Source organism: Heptranchias perlo, chromosome 13 (assembly GCF_035084215.1).
Source record: "Heptranchias perlo isolate sHepPer1 chromosome 13, sHepPer1.hap1, whole genome shotgun sequence".
In the NCBI taxonomy this organism is placed as follows: Eukaryota; Metazoa; Chordata; class Chondrichthyes; order Hexanchiformes; family Hexanchidae; genus Heptranchias; species Heptranchias perlo.
In genome coordinates this window covers 67,544,102-67,566,975 of record NC_090337.1, presented here as the reverse complement: position 1 = coordinate 67,566,975, position 22,874 = coordinate 67,544,102, and the positions used below count along the sequence as shown (strand labels likewise).

Below are 22,874 nucleotides of genomic sequence, written 5' to 3'. Positions count from 1 at the left end.
TGAACCCTGATCCCAGAGGTGAAAGGTCTGAGTGTAACCCACTACATCACCCAATTTCACAAATCCAATTTTTAAAATCACTTCCTTCTTTTCCACTTCTTCCTGTGGGTGTTGGTGTGTAGCTGTGTTATGTTATTATTAATGTTACTAAAGATATACATTGAATTTTCATCAAGATCAAAACAAACATTGAGACTCAAACCTTGATCCCAGCCCCAGGCAAACTGGCACCTCAAATCTTACAATATGAACCCACTGTCAAACAACAGATTTCAGAGCCATGGCAGTCCAGGTATTCAACCAATCTCCATTCCCCTCTCCTCTCTCCTCCCTTCCCCTCTCCTCTTCTCTCCTCTCCCTTCCCCTCCCTCCTTTCCCTCTCCCCCTTTCTTCCCCCTCTCTCCCTTCCCCTCCTTTCCCTCTTCTCTCTCCTCTCCCCACTCTCCCCTCCCCCTTCTCCTCTCCTCTCCCTTGCCCTCCCCCTTCCCCTCCCTCCTTTTCCCTCTCCTCTCCTCTCCCCTCTCCTCCCCTCTCCCTTGCCCTCCCCCTCCCTCCTTTCCTCCCCACTCTCACCTCCCCCTCCCCTTCTCCTCTCCCCCTCCCCTTCTCTCCTCTTCTCTCACCCCTCCCCCTCTCTCCTCTCCTCTCTCCCCTCCCCCCTCTCCCCCTCTCTATTTTAATCCTGGCTCCATTCATTAATCAGTCAGCTCATCTGTTCCGTAAAACCAAGTCTGGAACGATGATGTCATCACACTGCAAGAAAAACAACTCTCCAGAGTTTAAAATGTATTTATGTTTATTGAATTTTCAACAGACTTGGTCTTAGAAACTGTGAGTGGGACCATTAGTTTATAATAATTAAATAATTGAAATAACACGTCAATACATGGAATCAAAGGATTCTTACTGGCGTTTTGGCCGATTCTATGCAATTTTCTGTGAAAAAACACAAGCCAGTGTCTGGACTATTTTTAAAAGTTCATTCTCAGGATGTGGGCGTCGCTGGCAAGGCCGGCATTTATTGCCCATCCCTAATTGCGTTGAGGAGGTGGTGGTGAGCCACGTGAAGGAGTTTGATACAACTATGATCCATTTCAGAAAGTGCAAAAGATTTAAATAAGTTTTACACAAGCACTCGGTGAGTTTGAAGATCCATGCTCCCCAAGCACACTACATGACCTGATACATTCTATATTATATGTTAAAAATCTCACATCTGCACACCTTTCCTCTCAACCTTTTCCATTCAAAAATCCGATGTCCACATTTAAAATAGAAACTGTCTATGTAAACGTATCACACTGTAATTACACTCTCCTACCAGTGGAGGCGCTACAACTCAGTGAAATTTTAACTTGTTTCTTTTTATTTATCAAAAGCAAAATACAGCAGATGCTGGAAATCTGAAATAAAAACAGAAAATGCTGGAGAAGTTCAGCGAGTCAGGCAGCATCTGTGGAGAAAGAAACAGAGTTAACGTTTCAGGTCGATGGCCCTTCGTCAGAACTGGAAAAAATTGAAGATTAAACAGTTTTTAAGCAAGTACAGAACCAGGGATTGAATGACAAAAGGGATAATGGTTTTGATGTTGCCATTTACATCTCCTCTAGACCTATCTTTGGTTTCTTTACCTGTCCCATTCCCACCCTCCTTGCCTTGCACCATCATCCCTTTCGTCATTTAATCACTCCTGCCCCCCACCCTATCAGACACCTTCCCTTTCGTTCTTTCCTCCCCTCCCCTCCCTTCCCTGACTCTGTACTTACTTAAAAACTGTTTAATCTTCAACTTTTTCCAGTTCTGACGAAAGGTCATCGACCTGAAACATTAACTCTGTTTCTCTCTCCACAGATGCTGCCTGGCCCGCTGAGTATTTCCAGCATTTTCTGTTTTTATTCCTTTTTATTTATCGTTACATCCTTACTTTGCTTCCTTATGGATGAGGTCATTCTAGTTGCCAACAAAGTAAATTAAAGATGCTTTGGGTTGTGCCCCAATTATCCCCCTGGTAAAGGCAATGAGTCGTTGATCGACAGGGACCGCAATGATGCAGCCTCTAATCTGTGCTGAGTTCACTGATATCAGCCAGGGACTACAGTGAGCCATGGCGCTATAGTGGGCCTCAGCATCCTTGGGTCATGCAGCGGGTAGCGGGAAATCACGCAGGGTTCCTGCTCCTGATCACTGTCAGTGACTCCTGCTGCGTTTGAATGTTGGGTGAGGACAGGACCATTGCTTTGCAGTGTCACCTCCCACAGTCAAAAAGGCTGCCAAGACACTTTGCATAGGTTGACACATGAGAAGTAACCCATTGGGGGGGGTTACCAGAGGGATGTAAAGCATTGGGTGTATCAGTGTGAGGCTGTGCTTTAAGCAGAAATGACAAGGAAAATTAAAACCCAAAACTGGAGTGAGTGAATGCTGGACTGTGTGATTATTGTAAATAAGGTGATTGGACAATATCACAACAGGTAACAACAGCTCTACTTCCTGAAGAAACAAGTGAACACAATCAACATGGTTTAACAGGTTCCTCACTTATATCGAGAAAAAAATTAAGTCACTACAGAAAATGCAATTTGTTTTGTACAACAATCTGCAGTCAAATTAGACTCTGCAAAGTAACTGCCCCTAAAATATATACAAGGTTTGAATGCACCAGTAATCATCTGGGATACAAGTCACCCCATTAATTGTGTGCGTGCAGGTGTGTGTGTGAGTGTGCATGTGTATGCTTGCGTGCAGGTATGTGCGTTTATTAATCTATCCCTATAGATCTGTTTCCGATAATTATAGAAAATTACACTGGAACAAATGGAGTGTTATCGATAGTTCTGTTTACACGGTCACATCAGTCGATGATTCAGATGTAACGATGTGAGGGAAAACCACATCCTTAATGGTAAATCCAGAAGCTGGGTGGGCTGGGGAGAGAGGAGTGAAAAAGAGCGAGAGAGAGGATGGTAAGATGGTTATATTAGTAGCAATTCTCCAAACCCTCTGGCCAATTTAAATGGATATTTTCCTTGTGACTCTGTGAAGTGCCTGGGGATATTTTTCTACATTAAGTGCACTCTGTAAATGCAGGTTATTGTGGAGTTGGTGATTGAGTAGGACTTGTTTTTCAAACCAGCCAGATGGGCCTCAGGGACTTTCCTGGTTCTTGTTTTGAATCAAGCTTCGAATTTGGTATGAGCCTATACCTCGGCTCGGAAATTCTCACGCTCAGGGTGTGCCTGACGTTGATAGCTCCAATTATTGAGGCGATGATTGATAAGGTGTCTGTGTCAGTGAGGAAGCCATAAGGCACAGCTCGGTATAATAGAGACCATGGTAACGTTTAGAAAGAGAGAGATAGAGCATGAATTAAACAATAAATGGACTGAACGAGTGAGTGAGTCAGTAAAGAGTGGGAGTCTGTCAGTGAATTACAAGGCAATAACTGAATGACAGGATTCAGATGATCATTTACACTGTGAGATGTGAAATGCACAGGCTGCCTGGTATGAGAAGGCGCTGCTAGGTGTAGTATATGCTCTACACCCCAGGGAGGTTCAAGTCCTGCTTTCCAGGTTAGTTGGTCTCGGTCAGATAAGCAGTCAAAGGGGTCCACACCTGGCTTCAGTGAAACTGGATTAAGGGAGGGAGGGGAGCAATCAGCAATGGACTCCTGGTGCTGCTCACTGTCCGAAGACCCGAGCTGAGAAGTGTGGGTGTCTGGTGACAGCAGGATCAGACTCGAAGCGACGCCTTTCACAGCTGAACAGCCTGTCAGCATTCGCTGTCTGGGCTGCACGCAAGAAGAATAACCACTTTGGTAAAGTGCAGGAAGGCCACCAGGGCCTGTGGAATTGCATCTCAGGCTGGGATGACGACTTTCTGGAGAGAGGAGAGGACGACACTGTGATTTGCAGGTCATCAGTTGAACGATACTGTTAAATCAGGAATTTTAACGGGGGAGGGAGGGAGTCAGTCAGTCAGCCAAAAGTCAAAATCGACCACCAATGAATCTCTGAATGTGTTGGCCTCAACTGACCCTTTTGACCAGAACCCTGTAGGTAGTGGGACAGTACGTTAAGAAGAAATGCTCCATTAATGTTCCACTTCCTGCAATGACTTGCTTTCGCTGAGCGACATTTTTGAAATTCCAGACATGTGCCCCATTTGTCTCTGAGAAAAAGTATTCAATATCGGACTTTTCCCATCGTTCAAAGTAACTTTCCCAATTTGTGTATGAAATTGGGTAGAAATATTTGGGAGACAGATAGGAAATGCCTTTACATTCCATGTCGAAAAATTGGCCCAAGTTATTGGACGGGCACCACCGTTTCAACACTCTGCTCATCAGGCCTGGGCCTTGATGGCCCCAAGTGCCTCCTTTGTAGTTGGTGACGTATTCTTCCATGCATTCCCAGATAAAGTCATGGTGCTCCTCAAATCCCAGTGCGGCCCCATTGGCCGTCATGTATCCTTCAGCACAGAGGAAGTTTCGGAAATCCAAGGGCTTCAGCGATATGATGTCCGTGTCCAGATAGATGCCTCCGTACTTCCACAGGAGCGCTATCCGACAGGCATCGGAGAGCACATGGATCCAATACACTTCCCAATCCGGGTTTACCTATAATATACAGGGAATAATATTATTCATAAAAGTAGCCCCTCTCTGCCCCTATCACTTAAAAACATCTCTTCCTGCACCTTCCCCTTTTGAACCCAATGATTCTGTGCCAAGGGGTACAATCACACTATGCCCAGGCCCGTGCTAATGCCACTCTCGCCACTCTTTTTTCCCCCCCAATTTTCTTCCCTTTTTGTCACTTTTCTCCTGAAGGCGCTGAATCTCGCTAGGCCCCCTCCAGCATGTGGCGAATAACAAGAATTCGCCCATGTTATAGAGGAGAGCGCGTGACGGGGGAAGAGCGCGTGACGGGGGAAGAGCGCGTGACGGGGGAAGAGCGCGTGACGGGGGAAGAGCGCGTGACGGGGGAAGAGCGCGTGACGGGGGAAGAGCGCGTGACGGGGGAAGAGCGTGTTAAAGGGGCAGGATAGACATAACCAGATATTGGATTAAGGACAAGGGTCTGGGGACCATTGCCGTAGGCCGTTACCATAGGCCACTACGCTCCCCATGACTTCCTGCTCTGCTCTCCCGATGACCTAGCTCCCTGTTGCCAGTGCAGAACCGTAAAGTCAGCCCTCATAACTCGGAGAAATGCTGGAAACAGCAGCCGCTAACAAGCGCCGCTGAAGGCTGAACAAGGGGGTAAACCAACAATGAGGTGTATATTTACACATCCTTACAGCATTAGGACTGAGGAGCATCTAAGTGAGATCAAAGAGAAAGAGAAGGATATAGCCCAGGGTGAACACACCAGTTCTCCAGGGTATTTCCAATTCACTCGAATACAAGGGGGCAGAAGTTATGCTACAGCTATACAAAGCCCTGGTTAGACTACACCTGGAGTATTGTGTTCAGTTCTGGGCACCACACCTTAGGAAGGATATATTGGCCTTGGAGGGAGTGCAATGTAGATTTACTAGAATGATACCTGGACTCCAAGGGTTAAATTACGAGGAGAGATTATACAAACTGGAATTTAGAAGATTAAGAGTGATTTGATCAAAGTTTTCAAGATATTAAGGGGAACTGATAGGGTAGATAGAGAGAAACTATTTCCGCTGGTTGGGGAGTCTAGGACTAGGGGACAGAGACTAAAAATTAGAGCCAGGACTTTCAGGAGTGAAGTTAGGAAACGCAAGGGGTGGTAAAGATTTGGAACTCCCTTCCGCAAAAGGCAGTCAATGCTAGCTCAATTATTAATTTTAAATCTGAGATTGACAGATTTTTGTTAACCAAAGATTATGGGGCTAAGGCGGGTATATGGAGTTAGGTCACAGATCAGCCATGATCTCACTGAATGGTGGAACAGGCTCGAGGGGGGTTAAATGGCCTCCTCCTGTTCCTATGTTCCTACCAGGTGTCTAATGAGTCAGGGTTTGTAGGTGCTCTAAGAGCATCCAGCCATAAATAAAAGCTCCCAAGCATGGAGACTTGGCAAGACTTTGGACCATGAGAACTTCAAAGGGCAGGCAGGAAGGGGAGAAGAAAATGAGGTGCTTGAAGGGTGAGAAGGTTGGAGTTGGTGGAGTGCGGGGGGAAGGTGGGGGTTGCAGGAGAGGCTGAGATGTGATGTGGCCATGGTACGGTAATGGGTAAGCCAGGCCTCAGTTAGGTCTGGAATTATCTGGGATGAGATCTTTGATGGGAAGGAACCGAACATTGCGGAGAGTGGCACAAGTGGGCCGGCAGGTGGGAGGTCCGTGGGGGAGTTGGGGGCTGTGGGGAGAAGGTTAGAGATATCGCATCTCATCATGCTTCTCAGAACCATCCCAGTATGCTTCACAGGAATGAATTACTTTTTGAAGCGCCTTCAGACTGCAAAGTAGGCAAAACACAGCAGATATTTTGCACAGAGCAAGGTCCCACAAACAGCAATAAGGTGATTGAGCAGTAAATTTGTTTTTTTTTAAATGGTGATGGTTGAGGGAGAATCAATTGGCCGGGAGTTTCATCAGAGCTGTTCCCACATCACCAGAAAGTTCCAGCAAAGTTACGATGGCATAGAAGAAAAAGCTCCAAGGAAATTCCTGGTCACCGATCACGCCAGGTTCCTGCTCTCCTTCAATCAGGACCATGGGAATGTTAACTTCCACTTGAACGGAAGGCAAGGGCCTTGGTTTAATGTCTCATGGAAGGATGGTGCCCCCAGGCAGCATTCCCTCAGTATGACACTGGGAACCTCCTACAGACACCAGTCCCTCAGTATGACACTAGGAACCTCCGACAGGCACCAGTCCCTCAGTACTACACTGGGAACCTCCGACAGACACGAGTCCCTCAGTACTGCACTGGGAACCTCCGACAGGCACCAGTCCCTCAGTACTACACTGGGAACCTCCTACAGACACCAGTCCCTCAGTATGACACTGGTAACCTCCGACAGGCACCAGTCCCTCAGTACTACACTGGGAACCTCCGACAGGCACCAGTCCCTCAGTATGACACTGGGAACCTCCTACAGACACCAGTCCCTCAGTACTACAGTAGGAACCTCCTACAGACACCAGTCCCTCAGTACTACACTGGGAACCTCCGACAGGCACCAGTCCCTCAGTACTACACTGGGAACCTCCTACAGGCACCAGTCCCTCAGTGTGACACTAGGAACCTCCTACAGACACCAGTCCCTCAGTATGACACTGGTAACCTCCGACAGGCACCAGTCCCTCAGTACTACACTGGGAACCTCCTACAGGCACGAGTCCCTCAGTATGACACTGGGAACCTCAGACAGGCACCAGTCCCTCAGAACTGCACTGGGAACCTCCTACAGGCACGAGTCCCTCAGTATGACACTAGGAACCTCCGACAGGCACCAGTCCCTCAGTACTACACTGGGAACCTCCGACAGACACGAGTCCCTCAGTACTGCACTGGGAACCTCCGACAGGCACCAGTCCCTCAGCACTGCACTGGGAACCTCCGACAGACACGAGTCCCTCAGTATGACACTGGTAACCTCCGACAGGCACCAGTCCCTCAGTACTACACTGGGAACCTCCTACAGGCACCAGTCCCTCAGTACTACACTGGGAACCTCCGACAGACACGAGTCCCTCAGTACTACACTGGGAACCTCCGACAGACACCAGTCCCTCAGTACTACACTGGGAACCTCCTACAGGCACCAGTCCCTCAGTACTACACTGGGAACCTCCTACAGACACGAGTCCCTCAGTACTACACTGGGAACCTCCTACAGACACCAATCCCTCAGCACTACACTGGGAGCCTCCAACAGGCTCCAGTCCCTCAGTACTGCACTGGGAACCTCCTACAGACACCAGTCCCTCAGTACTACACTGGGAACCTCCTACAGACACCAGTCCCTCAGTACTGCACTGGGAACCTCCTACAGACACCAGTCCCTCAGTACTACACTGGGAACCTCCTATAGACACCAGTCCCTCAGTACTACACTGGGAACCTCCTACAGACACCAGTCCCTCAGTACTGCACTGGGAACCTCCTACAGACACCAGTCCCTCAGTACTGCACTGGGAACCTCCTATAGACACCAGTCCCTCAGTACTACACTGGGAACCTCCTATAGACACCAGTCCCTCAGTACTACACTGGGAACCTCCTACAGACACCAGTCCCTCAGTACTGCACTGGGAACCTCCTACAGACACCAGTCCCTCAGTACTGCACTGGGAACCTCCTACAGACACCATTCCCTCAGTACTACACTGGGAACCTCCTACAGACACCAGTCCCTCAGTACTACACTGGAACTTCCTACAGACACCAGTCCCTCAGTACTACACTGGGAACCTCCTACAGGCACCAGTCCCTCAGTACTACACGAGGAACCTCCTACAGACACCAGTCCCTCAGTACTACACTGGGAACCTCCGACAGACACCAGTCCCTCAGTACTACACTGGGAACCTCCTACAGGCACCAGTCCCTCAGTACTACACTGGGAACCTCCTACAGGCACCAGTCCCTCAGTACTACACTGGGAACCTCCGACAGGCACCAGTCCCTCAGTACTACACTGGGAACCTCCTACAGGCACCAGTCCCTCAGTACTACACTGGAACTTCCTACAGACACCAGTCCCTCAGTACTACACTGGGAACCTCCTACAGGCACCAGTCCCTCAGTACTACACGAGGAACCTCCTACAGACACCATTCCCTCAGTACTACACTGGGAACCTCCTACAGGCACCAGTCCCTCAGTACTACACGAGGAACCTCCTACAGACACCATTCCCTCAGTACTACACTGGGAACCTCCTACAGGCACCAGTCCCTCAGTACTACACGAGGAACCTCCTACAGACACCATTCCCTCAGTACTACACTGGGAACCTCCGACAGGCACCAGTCCCTCAGTACTACACTAAGAACCTCCGACAGACACCAGTCCCTCAGTACTACACTGGGAACCTCCTACAGGCACCAGTCCCTCAGTACTACACGAGGAACCTCCTACAGACACCATTCCCTCAGTACTACACTGGGAACCTCCTACAGGCACCAGTCCCTCAGTACTACACGAGGAACCTCCTACAGACACCATTCCCTCAGTACTACACTGGGAACCTCCTACAGGCACCAGTCCCTCAGTACTACACGAGGAACCTCCTACAGACACCATTCCCTCAGTACTACACTGGGAACCTCCGACAGGCACCAGTCCCTCAGTACTACACTAAGAACCTCCTACAGACACCAGTCCCTCAGTACTACACTGGGAACCTCCTACAGACACCAGTCCCTCAGTACTACACTAAGAACCTCCGACAGACACCAGTCCCTCAGTACTACACTGGGAACCTCCTACAGACACCAGTCCCTCAGTACTACACTAAGAACCTCCGACAGACACGAGTCCCTCAGTACGACACTGGGAACCTCCTACAGGCACCAGTCCCTCAGTACTACACTGGGAACCTCCTACAGACACCAGTCCCTCAGTACTGCACTGGGAACCTCCTACAGGCACCAGTCCCTCAGTACTACACTGGGAACCTCCGACAGGCAGCATTCCCTCAGTACTGCACTGGGAACCTCCGACAGACACCATTCCCTCAGTACTACACTGGGAACGTCCTACAGACACCAGTCCCTCAGTACTACACTGGGAACCTCCTACAGACACCAGTCCCTCAGTACTGCACTGGGAACCTCCTACAGACACCAGTCCCTCAGTACTGCACTGGGAACCTCCTACAGACACCAGTCCCTCAGTACTACACTGGGAACCTCCTACAGACACCAGTCCCTCAGTACTGCACTGGGAACCTCCTACAGACACCAGTCCCTCAGTACTGCACTGGGAACCTCCGACAGACACCAGTCCCTCAGTACTGCACTGGGAACCTCCGACAGGCACCAGTCCCTCAGTACTGCACTGGGAACCTCCTACAGACACCAGTCCCTCAGTACTACACTGGGAACCTCCTACAGACACGAGTCCCTCAGTACTACACTGGGAACCTCCTACAGGCACCAGTCCCTCAGTACTACACTGGGAACCTCCTACAGACACCAGTCCCTCAGTACTACACTGGGAACCTCCTACAGACACCAGTCCCTCAGTACTACACTGGGAACCTCCTACAGACACCAGTCCCTCAGTACTACACTGGGAACCTCCTACAGACACCAGTCCCTCAGTACTACACTGGGAACCTCCTACAGGCACCAGTCCCTCAGTACTACACTGGGAACCTCCTACAGACACGAGTCCCTCAGTACTACACTAGGAACCTCCTATAGGCACCAGTCCCTCAGTACTACACTGGAACCTCCTACAGACACCATTCCCTCAGTACTACACTGGGAACCTCCGACAGACACCATTCCCTCAGTACTGCACTGGGAACCTCCTACAGGCACCAGTCCCTCAGTACTACACTGGGAACCTCCTACAGGCACCAGTCCCTCAGTACTACACTGGGAACCTCCGACAGACACCAGTCCCTCAGTACTACACTGGGAACCTCCGACAGGCAGCATTCCCTCAGTACTGCACTGGGAACCTCCGACAGACACCAGTCCCTCAGTACTACACTGGGAACGTCCTACAGGCACCAGTCCCTCAGTACTTTACTGGGATCCTCCTACAGTCACCAGTCCCTCAGTACTACACTGGGATCCTCCTACAGACACGAGTCCGTCAGTACTACACTGGAACGTCCTACAGGCACCAGTCCCTCAGTACTACACTAGGAACCTCCGACAGGCACCAGTCCCTCAGTACTACACTGGGAACCTCCTACAGACACCAGTCCCTCAGTACTACACTGGGAACCTCCTACAGGCACCAGTCCCTCAGTACTACACTGGGAACCTCCTACAGACACCATTCCCTCAGTACTACACTGGAACGTCCTACAGACACCATTCCCTCAGTACTACACTGGAACTTCCTACAGGCACCAGTCCCTCAGTACTACACTGGAATGTCCTAAAGGCACCAGTCCCTCATACTACACTGGAACGTCCTACAGGCACCAGTCCCTTATACTACACTGGAACGTCATGCAGGCACCATTCCCTCAGTACTGCTCTCGGCATCTCTTACAGGCACCTCCTACAGGCACCATTCCCTCAGTACTACACTGGAACGTCCTACAGGCACCAGTCCCTCAGTACTGCACTGGGCACCTCCTACAGGCACCTCCGACAGGCACCATTCCCTCAGTACTACACTGGAACGTCCTACAGATACCAGTCCCTCAGTACTACACTGGAACGTCCTACAAATGCCATTCCCTCAGTACTGCACTGGTCACCTCCTACAGGCTGTATTCCCAAAGTACAACACTGAAGTGTCAGCTAAGGAGATGTCCCCAATTCCTGGAGTGGGGTTTGAACCCGTAACCTGCGGACTCAGAGTCCAGAGTGCTTCCACTGAGTCAATCAGACATAAATTGTTACAAACAAATCATAGTTAACTTTCAAGGAGCAGTTTTATAAATGGCAGTAACTGAAAGCATTTTGGATTTGAATGTAATGGGAGGCACAACACTTGCCTTTCCTTCTCTCCAGCGAGGCTCGAGCAGACTGGGACCCATCGCGTCCAGTGGAGAAGGGCCTGTTTCTCTGGGTCTGTACTGTGACCTGTTGACCTGGTGAGTTCCTGATCTTAAACAGGTCAGCATGGCGAGGCACTGAATATTGGGGAGCCGGTTCCCTATGATGAGACCCGGGGAGGTAGGGTGCCCCCTCACCCCCATGTGAAGATGATGGGACGGGGTCCTTCTGAGGAGCGAGGGGATGTGGACAGGAGCTAATTCACAGTGAGAGAAAGGGGAGAGGCACTTCCCTAGAGGCAATTCCCTGGGGGAGGGAACTTGAGAGGCACTTACATGCAATTGGAGGATTGTGAGAGGTACATTCCATGGGGATAGGGATGGGAGAGGCATTTTTCTAGGAAGCCTCCGGCCTCTCATCTTCCACCCTCCATAAACTTGAGCTCATTCAAAACTCTGCTGCCCGTATCCTAACTTGCACCAAGTCCCATTCACCCATCACCCCTGTCCTCACTGACCTACATTGGCTCCCGGTCTGGGAACGCCTTGATTTTGAAATTCTCAACCTCATGTTAAACTCCCTCCCTATCTCTCTAACCTCCTCCAGCCTTACAACCCTCCAAAGAATTTGGAACCCAGCAATTACAGGCCAGTCAGTTTAACCTCGGTGGTGGGGAAACTTTTAGAAACGATAATCAGGAACAGAATTAGCAGTCACTTGGACAAGGGTGGATTGATTAGGGAAAGCCTGCACAGATTGTTAAAGGCAAATCATGTTTAACTAACTTGATGGAGTTTTTTGATGAGGTAACAGAGAGGGTCGATGGGGGCAATGCAGCTGATGTGGTGTGTTTGGACTTTCAAAAGGCGTTTAATAAAGTGCCACATAATAGGCCTGTCGTCAAGATTGAAGTCCATGGAATAAAGGGGGCAGTGGCAGCATGGTTATGAGATTGGCTAATTAACAGGAAGCAGAGAGTTGTGGTGAACGATTGTTTTTCGGACTGGAGGGAGGTGTACAGAGGTGTTCCCCGGGGGTCAGTGCTGGGACCACTGCTTTTCTTGATATATATTAATGACTTGAACTTGGGTGTACAGGGCACAATTTCAAAATTTGCAGATGATACAAAACTTGGAAGTGTATTAAACAATGAGGAGGATAGTGATAGACTTCAAGAGGATATAGACAGGCTGATGGAATGCGGGGACACGTGGCAGATGAAATTAAACGCAGAAAAATGCGATGTGATACATTTTGCTAGAAATAACGAGGAGAGGCAATATAAACTAGAGGGCACAACTCTAAAAGGGATACAGGAACAGAGAGATCTGGGGGTATATGTGCACAAATCGTTGAACGTGGCAGGGCAGGTTGAGAAAGCGGTTATTCTGAGTCTTCTCTTTCCCGAGAAAACAGCCCCAGCCTGCTCAATCTTTCATGATCATAGAATCATAGAATGGTTACAGCACGGAAGGAGGCCATTCGACCCATCGAGTCTGTTCCAGCTCTATGCAAGAGCAATCCAGCTAGTCCCACTCCCCCACCCTTTCCCTGTAGCCCTGCAATTTTTTTCCCTTCAAGTACTTATCCAGTTCTTTTTTGAAGACCACAATTGACTACGCCTCCACCACCCCCTCGGGCAGTGCATTCAGATCACAACTACTCACTGTGTAAAAAAGTTTTTCCTCATGTCGCCTTTGGTTCTTTTGCCAATCACCTTAAATTTGTGTCCTCTGGTTCTTGACCTTTCCACCAATGGGAACAGTTTCTCTCTATCTACTCTGTCTAGACCCTTCATAATTTTGAATACCTCTATCAATCTCCTCTCAACTTTCTCTGCTCTAAGGAGAACAATCCCAGCTTCTCCAGTCTATCCACGTAACTGAAGTCCCTCATCCCTGGAATCATTCTAGTAAATCTCTTCTGCACCCTCTCTAAGGCCTTCACGTCTTTCCTAAAGTGCGGTGCCCAGAACTGGACACAATACTCCAGTTGTGGCCGAACCAGTGTTTTATAAAGGTTCAACATAACGCCCTTGATTTTGTACTCTATGCCTCTATTTATAAAGCCCAGGATCCCGTATGCTTTTTTTAACCACTTTCTCAACCTGCCCTGCCACTTTCAAAGATCTGTGCACATATTCCCCAGATCTCTCTGTTCCTGTACCTCTTTTAGAGTTGTCACCTTTCGTTTTAATTGCCTCTCCTCATTCTTCCTACCAAAATGTATCACTTTGCACTTTTCTGCATTAAATTTCATCTGCCACGTGTCCGCCCATTCCACCAGCCTGTCTATGTCCTCTTGCAGTCTATCACTATCCTCCTCACTGTTCACTACACTTCCAAGTTTTGTGTCATCCACAAACTTTGAAATTGTGCCCTGTACACCCAAATCCAAGTCATTAATATATATCAAGAAAAGCAGTGGTCCCAGCACCGACCCCTGGGGAACACCACTGTACACCTTCCTCCAGTCCGAAAAACAACCGTTCACCACTACTCTCTGTTTCCTGTCACTTAGCCAATTTTGTATCCATCCTGCTAATGCCCCTTTTATCCCACGGGCTTCAACTTTGCTGACAAGCCTATTATGCAGCACTTTATCAAACGCCTTTTGGAAGTCCATATACACCAAATCAACCATATTGCCTGCATCAACCCTCTGTTACCTCATCAAAATCTCAATCATGTTAGTTTAACACAATTTGCCTTTAACAAATCCGTGCTGCCTTTCCCTTATTAATCCACACTTGTCCAAGTGAATATTAATTTTGCCCCGGATTATCGTTTCTAAAAGTTTCCCCATCACCGAGGTTAAACTGACTGGCCTGTAGTTGCCGAGTTTATCCTTTTTTGAACTAGGGTGTAATATTTGCAATTCTCCAGTCGTCTGGCACCAACCCCGTATCTAACGATTGGAAGATTCTGGCCAGTACCTCTGATAGTTGCATACTCTCAATTCAGGTAACATTCTTGTAAATCTTTTCTGCACTTTCAAAAATCTCAAGAGACCAGTCTTCAAAAGAGCTTTGATTAGGGAGCATTGATCTGATGTGCAGGCAGTGGAGACGGTTTCCACACGTATGTTTGAGGTGATGGAGAAGTGGGAGGTGTCCACTACCCACATCTGCCAACACATTGCAAGAGGTTCCTCATGACCTGCAGAACACCCTGGAGAGAGAGACAACATGGGTGAATGCTGCAACTCCCGAGACTTGAGCACATAATCCAGGCTGACACTCCAGCGCAGTACTGAGAGAGTGCTGCACTGTCGGGGGCACCGTCTTTCAGGTGAGACGTTAAACCGAGGCCCCGTCTGCCCTCTCAGGAGGACGTAAAGGATCCCAAGGCACTATTTTGAACAAGAGCAGGAGAGTTCTTCCCGTTGTCCTGACCAGATAATCTGTTTTAGTGATGTTGGTTGAGGGATAAATATTGACCAGGACACCGGGGAGAACTCCCCTGCTCTTCTTCGAAATAGTGCTGTGGGATCTTTAACATTCAACTAAGAGGGCAGACATGGCCTCGGTTTGATGTCTCATCTGAAAGACAACACCTCCGACAGTTCAGCACTCCCTCAGTACTGCACTGGGAGTATCAGCCAAGGTTATGTGCACAAAACTCTGGAGTGGAACTCAAACCCACAACCTTCTGACTCAGAGGCGAGTGTGCTATCCACTGAGCCAAGGCTAACACTTATTAATTGTAACCAATAGCTCGATCTGCTCATATTTCCTCACCTGTTGATACCAGGCGCTCAGAGGGGTATTCTGAAATAGTGTTTTTGGTCTCAATGGGGCAATGATGACTTTTTTCAATGATGAAAGTACACGGATGGCTTCATAGCGAGAGTGCGAATAATGCGACAGGTTTCCATTAAATCCCTTCATAAAGTAATAAACATGCTTGTCCGGGTTTCTCCGAGCAGCTGACTCCACCGAGCAGACAGCGAGTGCCGAAGGCTCCATGGTTTCTGTGGTTTCCACAAACATAATTCCGGGAGCTTTCATTAGGCTTGAGTAATCAAAATCTGAAGGGAAGTTTTCTTTTGTGTAGCAGGTCCGCAAATAACAGTAGAGGGAGGTACGATGGAGAAAATAGATAATGACGACTACAAGTACAAGAGCAGCCAGGAAACCTTTCTGAAGCCTCTTCATAGCTTTGAGTGGAAATCCTTCTTCAAACATTACTGTGAAACAAAAAGATAAAGGAATGATTCATGAAATGAAGATAAAAACCTCAAGCTATTCAACTGTGGGGAGCATGGCATCAAAGACCCTAAATTTAAAATGCCAGGATTCAATATCTCAGGATCCAAGAACCAAAAGCTGAATTTTGTCACGTTAATAAGCAGTAACTCTGGTGCCAACAGCTGCAAGAGTCAAAATGACCGCAGGCAACATCAACAGATGAAGACTTAATGCGTTCCTATGGCACTCCTCCATCCATCATTGAATGGGGGCATCAACCCATTGAAAATAAATGGGTTAACAGCTCTGTTAAACAGCACACAGAGGAACAGCATTCATTGGCTCATGCTGCCAACAGTGAGTTCTGGGCTATGGGTCCTTGGATCGGTTAAGGCTCGACATTTTCATGTAATACCTTTGATTTGTAATGGTGAAAATCATACGGGGACATACCACAATGTCACGTGATCACAATGTTACTGTGACAAAAATCGCAACTCTGCAAACAAATTTAAATTTGCCCAATTTGTTTTCCTTATGAAGAGTTAATTGTTCCCTGTTGAATCAGGTAAATGGAGCATGCTTTGTGCCATGGTTGATCTGGTACCTTGTTTCTTAATTCATTCTTGAGATATGGGCATTGCTGGCAAGGTTGCCTGTGAGAAGATAGTGGTGGGTCTTCTTGTGAAAGTGCTCCCCCAATGCTGCTAGGTAGGGAGTTCCAGGATATTAACCCAGCGACACTGAAGGAACGGCCAATATATGTCCAAGTCGGGATGGTGTGTGAATTGGAGGGGCACTTGGAGGCGATGGTGTTCCCATGCACATGCTACCCTTGTCCTTTTGGGTGGTGGAGGCCACGGGTTTGGGAGATGCTGTCTGGGAAGCCTTGGCGAGTTGCTGCAGTGCTTCCTGTGGATGGTACACACTGCAGCCAGGGTGCACCGGTGGTGAAGGGAGTGAATGTTTAGGGTGGTGGATGGGGTGCCAATCAAGCGGGACTGCTTTGTCTTGGATGGTATCGAGCTTCTTGAGTGTTGTTGGAGCTGCACTCATCCAGGCAAGTGGAGAGTATTCCATCACACTCCTGACTTGTGCCTTGTTGGTGATGGAGAGGCTTCATCTGTTGGTAGCTCTGTATAATTTCTATAATTTTGTGCACCTTTGTTGCATCATTGAGGAGGTCAAAGGTTGTAAGGTGCATTCAACGATCCTGCACTCCCAATGGATGGAGGATCAGCATTTACAGTATTGTAGCCCTCTTTCCAACTAGCATCTCTATCGAGTTAGGTAACTCACTGGCAGGTATCAAGGGTGATTGCTCAGCCTGTATACCAGGATAAATTTCCTGAGACATCTCCCCTTGTTGCATATTGTTACATCAATGGAAAAGCATTAAAGATGTTCAAAATGTAGCTAGATGCTATAATGGGAGAGTTAGGGTCTGGAGGAATGGACTTTGATGGGCCAAATGGCCTTTTCTGATGCTTGACTTATCTTATATCTTTACATTACAGTCTAGGTCTGTCAGGCTGCATCCAGTGCTGATCGTAAACCTTATTATGAGGAACAGATAGAATACATAATCATCAATAAATGCAGCGTCTAACATCTCCTTTCATCCTCTCCACTTACATGCTGAGGTTGGGATACAGAGACAATGCAACACATTCATCTCATGGGTTGTAAGAATGCGGTAGGTCTTCTGCACTTTCACCCATGTTTCATTTAGCAAGGTGAAATGCAGCAGGCTCTTTCCTCGCGAGACTCAGTGGGTTGGACAGAGTTTGTGACAAGAGATTAATCAAGGACAATCAACATGGATTTGTTAAGGGAAGATTGTGTCTGACTAACTTGATTGAATTTTTTGAGGAGGTAACAACGAGGGTCGATGAGGGTAGTGCGTTTGGTGTAGTCTACATGGATTTTAGCAAGGCTTTTGACAAGGTCCCACACGGCAGACTGGTCAAAAAAGTAAAAGCCCATGGGATCCAAAGGAAAGTGGCAAATTGGATCCAAAATTGGCTCAGTGGCAGGAAGCAAAGGGTAATGGTGGTCGGGTGTTTTTGTGTCTGGAAAGCTGTTTCCAGTGCAGTTCCACAGGGGTCAGTATTAGATCCGTTGCTTTTTGTGGTGTATATTAATGATTTAGACTTAAATGTAGGGGGCATGATTAAGAAGTTTGCAGATGATACAAAAATTGGCCGTGTGGTTGATAGTGAGGAGGAAAGCTGTAGACTGCAGGAAGATATCAATGGACTGGTCAGGTGGGCAGAAAAGTGGCAAATGGAATTCAATCTGGAGAAGTGTGAGGTAATGCATTTGGGGAGGGCAAACAAGGCAATCACACAATAAATGGGAGGATACTGAGAGGTGTAGAGGAAGTGAGGGACCTTGGAGTGCATGTCCACAGATCCCTGAAGGTAACAGGACAGGTAGATAAGGTGGTTAAGAAGGCATACGGGATAATTTCTTTATTAGCCGAGGCATTGAATATAAGAGCAGGGAAGTTATGCTAGAACTGTATAAAACACTAGTAAGGCCACAGCTTGAGTACTGTGTACAGTTCTGGTCACCACACTACAGGAAAGATGTGATTGCACTAGAGAGGGTACAGAGGAGATTTACGAGGATGTTGCCAGGACTGGAGAATTTTAGCTATGAGGAAAGATTGGATAGGCTGGGGTTGTTTTCCTTGGAACAGAGGAGGCTGAGGGGAGATTTAATTGAGGTGTATAAAATTATGAGGGACTAGAGTGGATAGGGAGGACCTATTTCCCTTAGCAGAGGGGTCAATAACCAGGGGGCATAGATTTATAGTAATTGGTAGAAGGATTAGAGGGAAGCTGAGGAAAAAAAATTTTCACCCAGAGGGTGGTGGGGGTCTGGAACTCACTGCCTGAAAGGGTGGTAGAGGCAGAAACCCTCAACTCATTTAAAAAGTACTTGGATGTGCACTTGAAGTGCTGTAACCTACAGGGCTACGGACCAAGTGCTGGAAATTGGGATTAGGCTGGGTAGCTCTATTTTGACCAGCACAGGCATGATGGGCAGAATGGCCTCCTTCTGTGCCGTAAATCTTTCTGCTTCTGTATTAACAACTAGCTGATAGCCTGCTTCAGTGCCAGGGTAATGTGGGACAGGTGTGGTGGGCCTTTATCTGGAACAGAGGGTTGAAATTGAACCTGTTTGAAAAGGTCATGATTGCAGTAATAAATCTTTTGTTGCTGTTAATCCACGGCTGATTAACCACTGGGTACAGCTAAGCAATGCTAGGGTTAGAAAGCATTCTGAAAAGACAATTATGAGTGATCCTGTAACTCGACACTTTAAGTCAGTATTGTCAAATAGAAATCGCTAACTAGTCACAGCATCACTGTTTTAGCCAGATGCAATAATTTTATTGGAAAACACCTTAGACACACTCACACAATGCAGGTAAATATACTTCACATGTGCATACTTAATTAACAAACATCTAGCAGCATTCAGTAACCAAGGAAGTAAATCATTCACAACAATGAAAAAACACTCACACACTCTACTTTTCATCTCACCATTTTAACAGCAAACGCAGAAAAAGGTTAAAGTTCACATGCCTACACCGTGCGGATATGAGTATTGAGATCACATGCCCAACGACGGGGTCTACTGCTCACTGATTGTTTACTAATCAAAAATGCAATTAGTCACATCTGGATTCCTAATTAACCACATGTGGCGAATGTATTGGACGGGTCAATTAGAAGGTGAGATTCGCAGAAATAAAGTGAATCACGGTAACTCCTCACTAAAGTGAATCACGGTAACTCCTCACTAAAGTGAGTCACGGTAACTCCTCACTAAAGTGAGTCACGGTAACTCCTCACTAAAGTGAGTCTCGGTGGGCCTGGATTTTGCGATAAAAGAAACAACAAGCCGAACAGGACTCACCGTTATTTCAGTGCAAATCAGACAGCAACTTCCAGCGACCACATATGCAGTTAAACACGGAAATTACTTTGCCAGATGCCCTGCTCCTCCAGAAGCTTTGTGGGAAGGCAATCTTGTCACCTGACTCAGCGTTCAAATGAATACAACAGGGCAAAATTCCTCTACTGCCTGAAGGATCGAAGTAATCTCGCCAGATAAAGGTACGTCATTTTTTTAAGCCAAGAAAGCTTTTAATAGCGTGGTGAGTTTTCAGTTCTGACGAAGGGTCTTCGACCTGAAACGTTAACTCTGTTTCTTTCTCTACAGATGCCGCCTCACTTGCTGAGCATTTCCAGCATTTTCTGTTTTTAATTCAGATTTCCAGCATCCGCAGTATTTTGCTTTTGGTGAGTTTTCATGGCTGTCAAACAACCTCACGGGCTCTGAAAATTCAATTTTACAAGTGTTCAGTCTCATTCGTAACATTTCAATTGTTGTTGGACATTTAAAAAAAGCTTGGTCAAAGAGGTAGGTTTTAAGAAGTGTCTTAAAGGAGGAGAGAGGGGTAGAGAGGCAGAGGTTTAGGGAGGGAATTCCAGAGCTGAGGGCGGAGGTAGCTGAAGTCACGGCCGCCAATGGTGGAGCGATTAAAATTGGGGATGTGCAAGAGGCAATAATTGGAGGAGTGCAGAGATCTCGGAGGGTTGTAGGGCTGGAGGAGATTACAGAGATATGGAGAGGCGAGGCCATGGTGGGATTTGAAAACAAGGATGAGAATTTTAAAATCAAGGCCTTCCCCGACCGGGAACCAATGCAGGTCAGCGAGTACAGGGGTGATGGGAGAACAGGACTTGGTGCGAGTTAGGATACGGGCAGCAGAGTTTTGAATGAGCTCAAGTTTATGGAGGGTGGAGGAAGGGAGGCCGGCCAGGAGACCATTGGAATAGTGCAGTCTGGAGGTAACAAAGGCATGGATGGGGGTTTCAGCAGCAGATGTTATGGAGGTGGAAGTAGGTTATCTTGGTGATGGGGCGGATATGGGGTCAGAAGCTCATCTGAATCTCAGGATCAAATAGGACGCCAAGGTTGTGAACGGTCTGGTCCAGCCTCAGACAGTGGCCAGAGAGAGGGATGGAGTCGGTGACGAGGGAGCGGAGTTTGCGGTGGGAGACAAAGACAACAGCTTTGGTCTTCCCAATATTTAGTTGGACTATATTTTTGCTCATCCAGTACTGGATGTCAGACAAGCAATGTGAGAAATCAGGGACAGTGGAGGGGATGAGAGAGGTGGTTGTGAGGTAGAGCCGGGTGTCGTCAGCGTACATGTGGAATCTGACGTTGTGTTTTCGGATAATGTCGCCGAGGGGCAGCAGGTGATTGAGAAATAAGAGGGGGCTGGGGATAGATCCTTACGGGATTCCAGAGGTAACGATGCGGGAGCGGAATGAGAAGCCATTGCAGGTGATTCTCTGGCTATGATTGGATAGATAAGAATGGAACCAGGCGAGCGCAGTCCCACCCAGTTGGACGACGAAGGAGAGGCATTGGAGGAGGATGGTGTGGTCAACTGTGTCAAAGGCAGCAGACAGTTCGAGAAAGATGAGGAGGGATAGTTTGCCATCACTGTCACACAGGATGTCATTTGTGACTTCGATTAGGGCCGTTTCAGTGTATAAAGCAAAGTACAATAACTCCTATCCACCATCCTCCTCCACTGCCACACCTCCATCGCCCAGCTGGGTGCGACTGCGCTCGCCTGGTTCTATTCTTATCTATCCAGTCATAGCCAGAGAATCACCTGCAATGGCTTCTCTTCCCACTCCTGCACCGTTACCTCTGGAGTAACTCCTGTCTAAAGTGAATCACAATGGGCATGATTTTATCATGGCAACAGAATCTCAGCAGGGGGTCAATGGGTGCTTGGGAAACCCGGGGGAAAACAAGCTTACCTTTCTCCACACGATCGCGACTTAATTGGAGACCCTTAATGTGGCTTCCGGGTTTCCCACGTGCCAGCCAGCCAGATCGACAGGAAATGCAAATCAGAGAGGGGGTGGGAGAAAGAGAGAGCGAGCTCATGGGGCTTGGGAAAAATCAGAGTGGGGGGAGGTGAGGGTACGTGGATGACACGGGGGGTGGGGTCGGCGGTCATTGGGGGATCATCAGGGACTCAGGCATGGGGGAGTTGGACATCGAGAGTTGGAGATCGGAGAGGGAACTTTGGTAGTTGAACATCGGAGAGTTGGACATCGCACTGGGAATTGGACAATGGAGAGGGGACATCGGCGAGGGGTCATCGGGGCTCGGACATCGGCGAGGGGTCATCGGGGCTCGGACATCGGCGAGGGGTCATCGGGGCTCGGACATCGGCGAGGGGTCATCGGGGCTCGGACATCGGCGAGGGGTCATCGGGGCTCGGACATCGGGGCTCAGACATTGGGAGTCGGCCGATCGAGGGGACCGATCACACCAGGTGAGCTTGTTGAGCCTGGATGAAGCACTGCTGCTCCTCCACGCCCACAAGAAGTGCAATAAAGGCCCTCACCTTATGGATCCGGCCCTTCCTGCCTGCTTTAGCCTGGCATGAATCAGAAGCGTTGGGAAACCCGAACAGATAAGGTTAAAATCATTTTAAGCGTCCAGTACACAAAATATAAAGTTACTTAAGTATCAGGTTGCCCCTTTGAGTATCGGCCCGCCAGACCTAAGTGGGGGCGGGACTTCCTGGTAACTGCTGCACACTCAGACAAATCTGCCTGGGAAAGCCAGCAAGGATTTGTTAAAGGCAAATCGTGTTTAATTAACCTGATCAGAGATTTTTGATGAGGTAACAGAGAGGGTAGATGAGGGCAATGCAGCTGATGTGGTGTCATAGAGTCATAGAAGTTTACAACATGGAAACAGGCCCTTCGGCCCAACATGTCCATGTCGCCCAGTTTATACCACTAAGCTAGTCCCAATTGCCTGCACTTGGCCCATATCCCTCTATACCCATCTTACCCATGTAACTGTCCAAATGCTTTTTAAAAGACAAAATTGTACCCGCCTCTACTACTGCCTCTGGCAGCTCGTTCCAGACACTCACCACCCTTTGAGTGAAAAAATTGCCCCTCTGGACCCTTTTGTATCTCTCCCCTCTCACCTTAAATCTATGTCC

The 22,874-nt window shown here is 48.2% G+C and overlaps 1 protein-coding gene and 1 long non-coding RNA gene across 5 annotated transcripts in view; one reads left to right on the top strand and one right to left on the bottom strand.

Moving 5' to 3' along the window:
* Positions 1-778: 778 nt before the first annotated feature.
* LOC137331691 (alpha-1,4-N-acetylglucosaminyltransferase-like) overlaps positions 779-22,874 on the bottom strand; it is a 154,860-nt gene continuing 132,764 nt past the window's right edge. For 3 of the 4 annotated variants that reach the window (XM_067995656.1, XM_067995657.1, XM_067995658.1), the window contains 3 exons: positions 19,739-20,160; positions 15,356-15,804; positions 779-4,618 (listed from right to left, as the gene is read on the bottom strand). In XM_067995656.1, the coding sequence (XP_067851757.1) occupies positions 4,028-4,618; positions 15,356-15,802 (1,038 nt within the window). In that variant the 5' untranslated portion in view covers positions 15,803-15,804; positions 19,739-20,160 and the 3' untranslated portion in view covers positions 779-4,027. The remainder of the gene's footprint in view (positions 4,619-15,355; positions 15,805-19,738; positions 20,161-22,874) is intronic. The other variant, XM_067995659.1, reaches the window with a different exon arrangement.
* Positions 19,402-22,874, top strand: part of LOC137331692 (uncharacterized) — a 52,470-nt gene continuing 48,997 nt past the window's right edge. Inside the window, exons 1-2 of the long non-coding RNA XR_010965537.1 lie at positions 19,402-19,938; positions 20,045-20,124. This is a non-coding gene — a long non-coding RNA (uncharacterized lncRNA). The remainder of the gene's footprint in view (positions 19,939-20,044; positions 20,125-22,874) is intronic.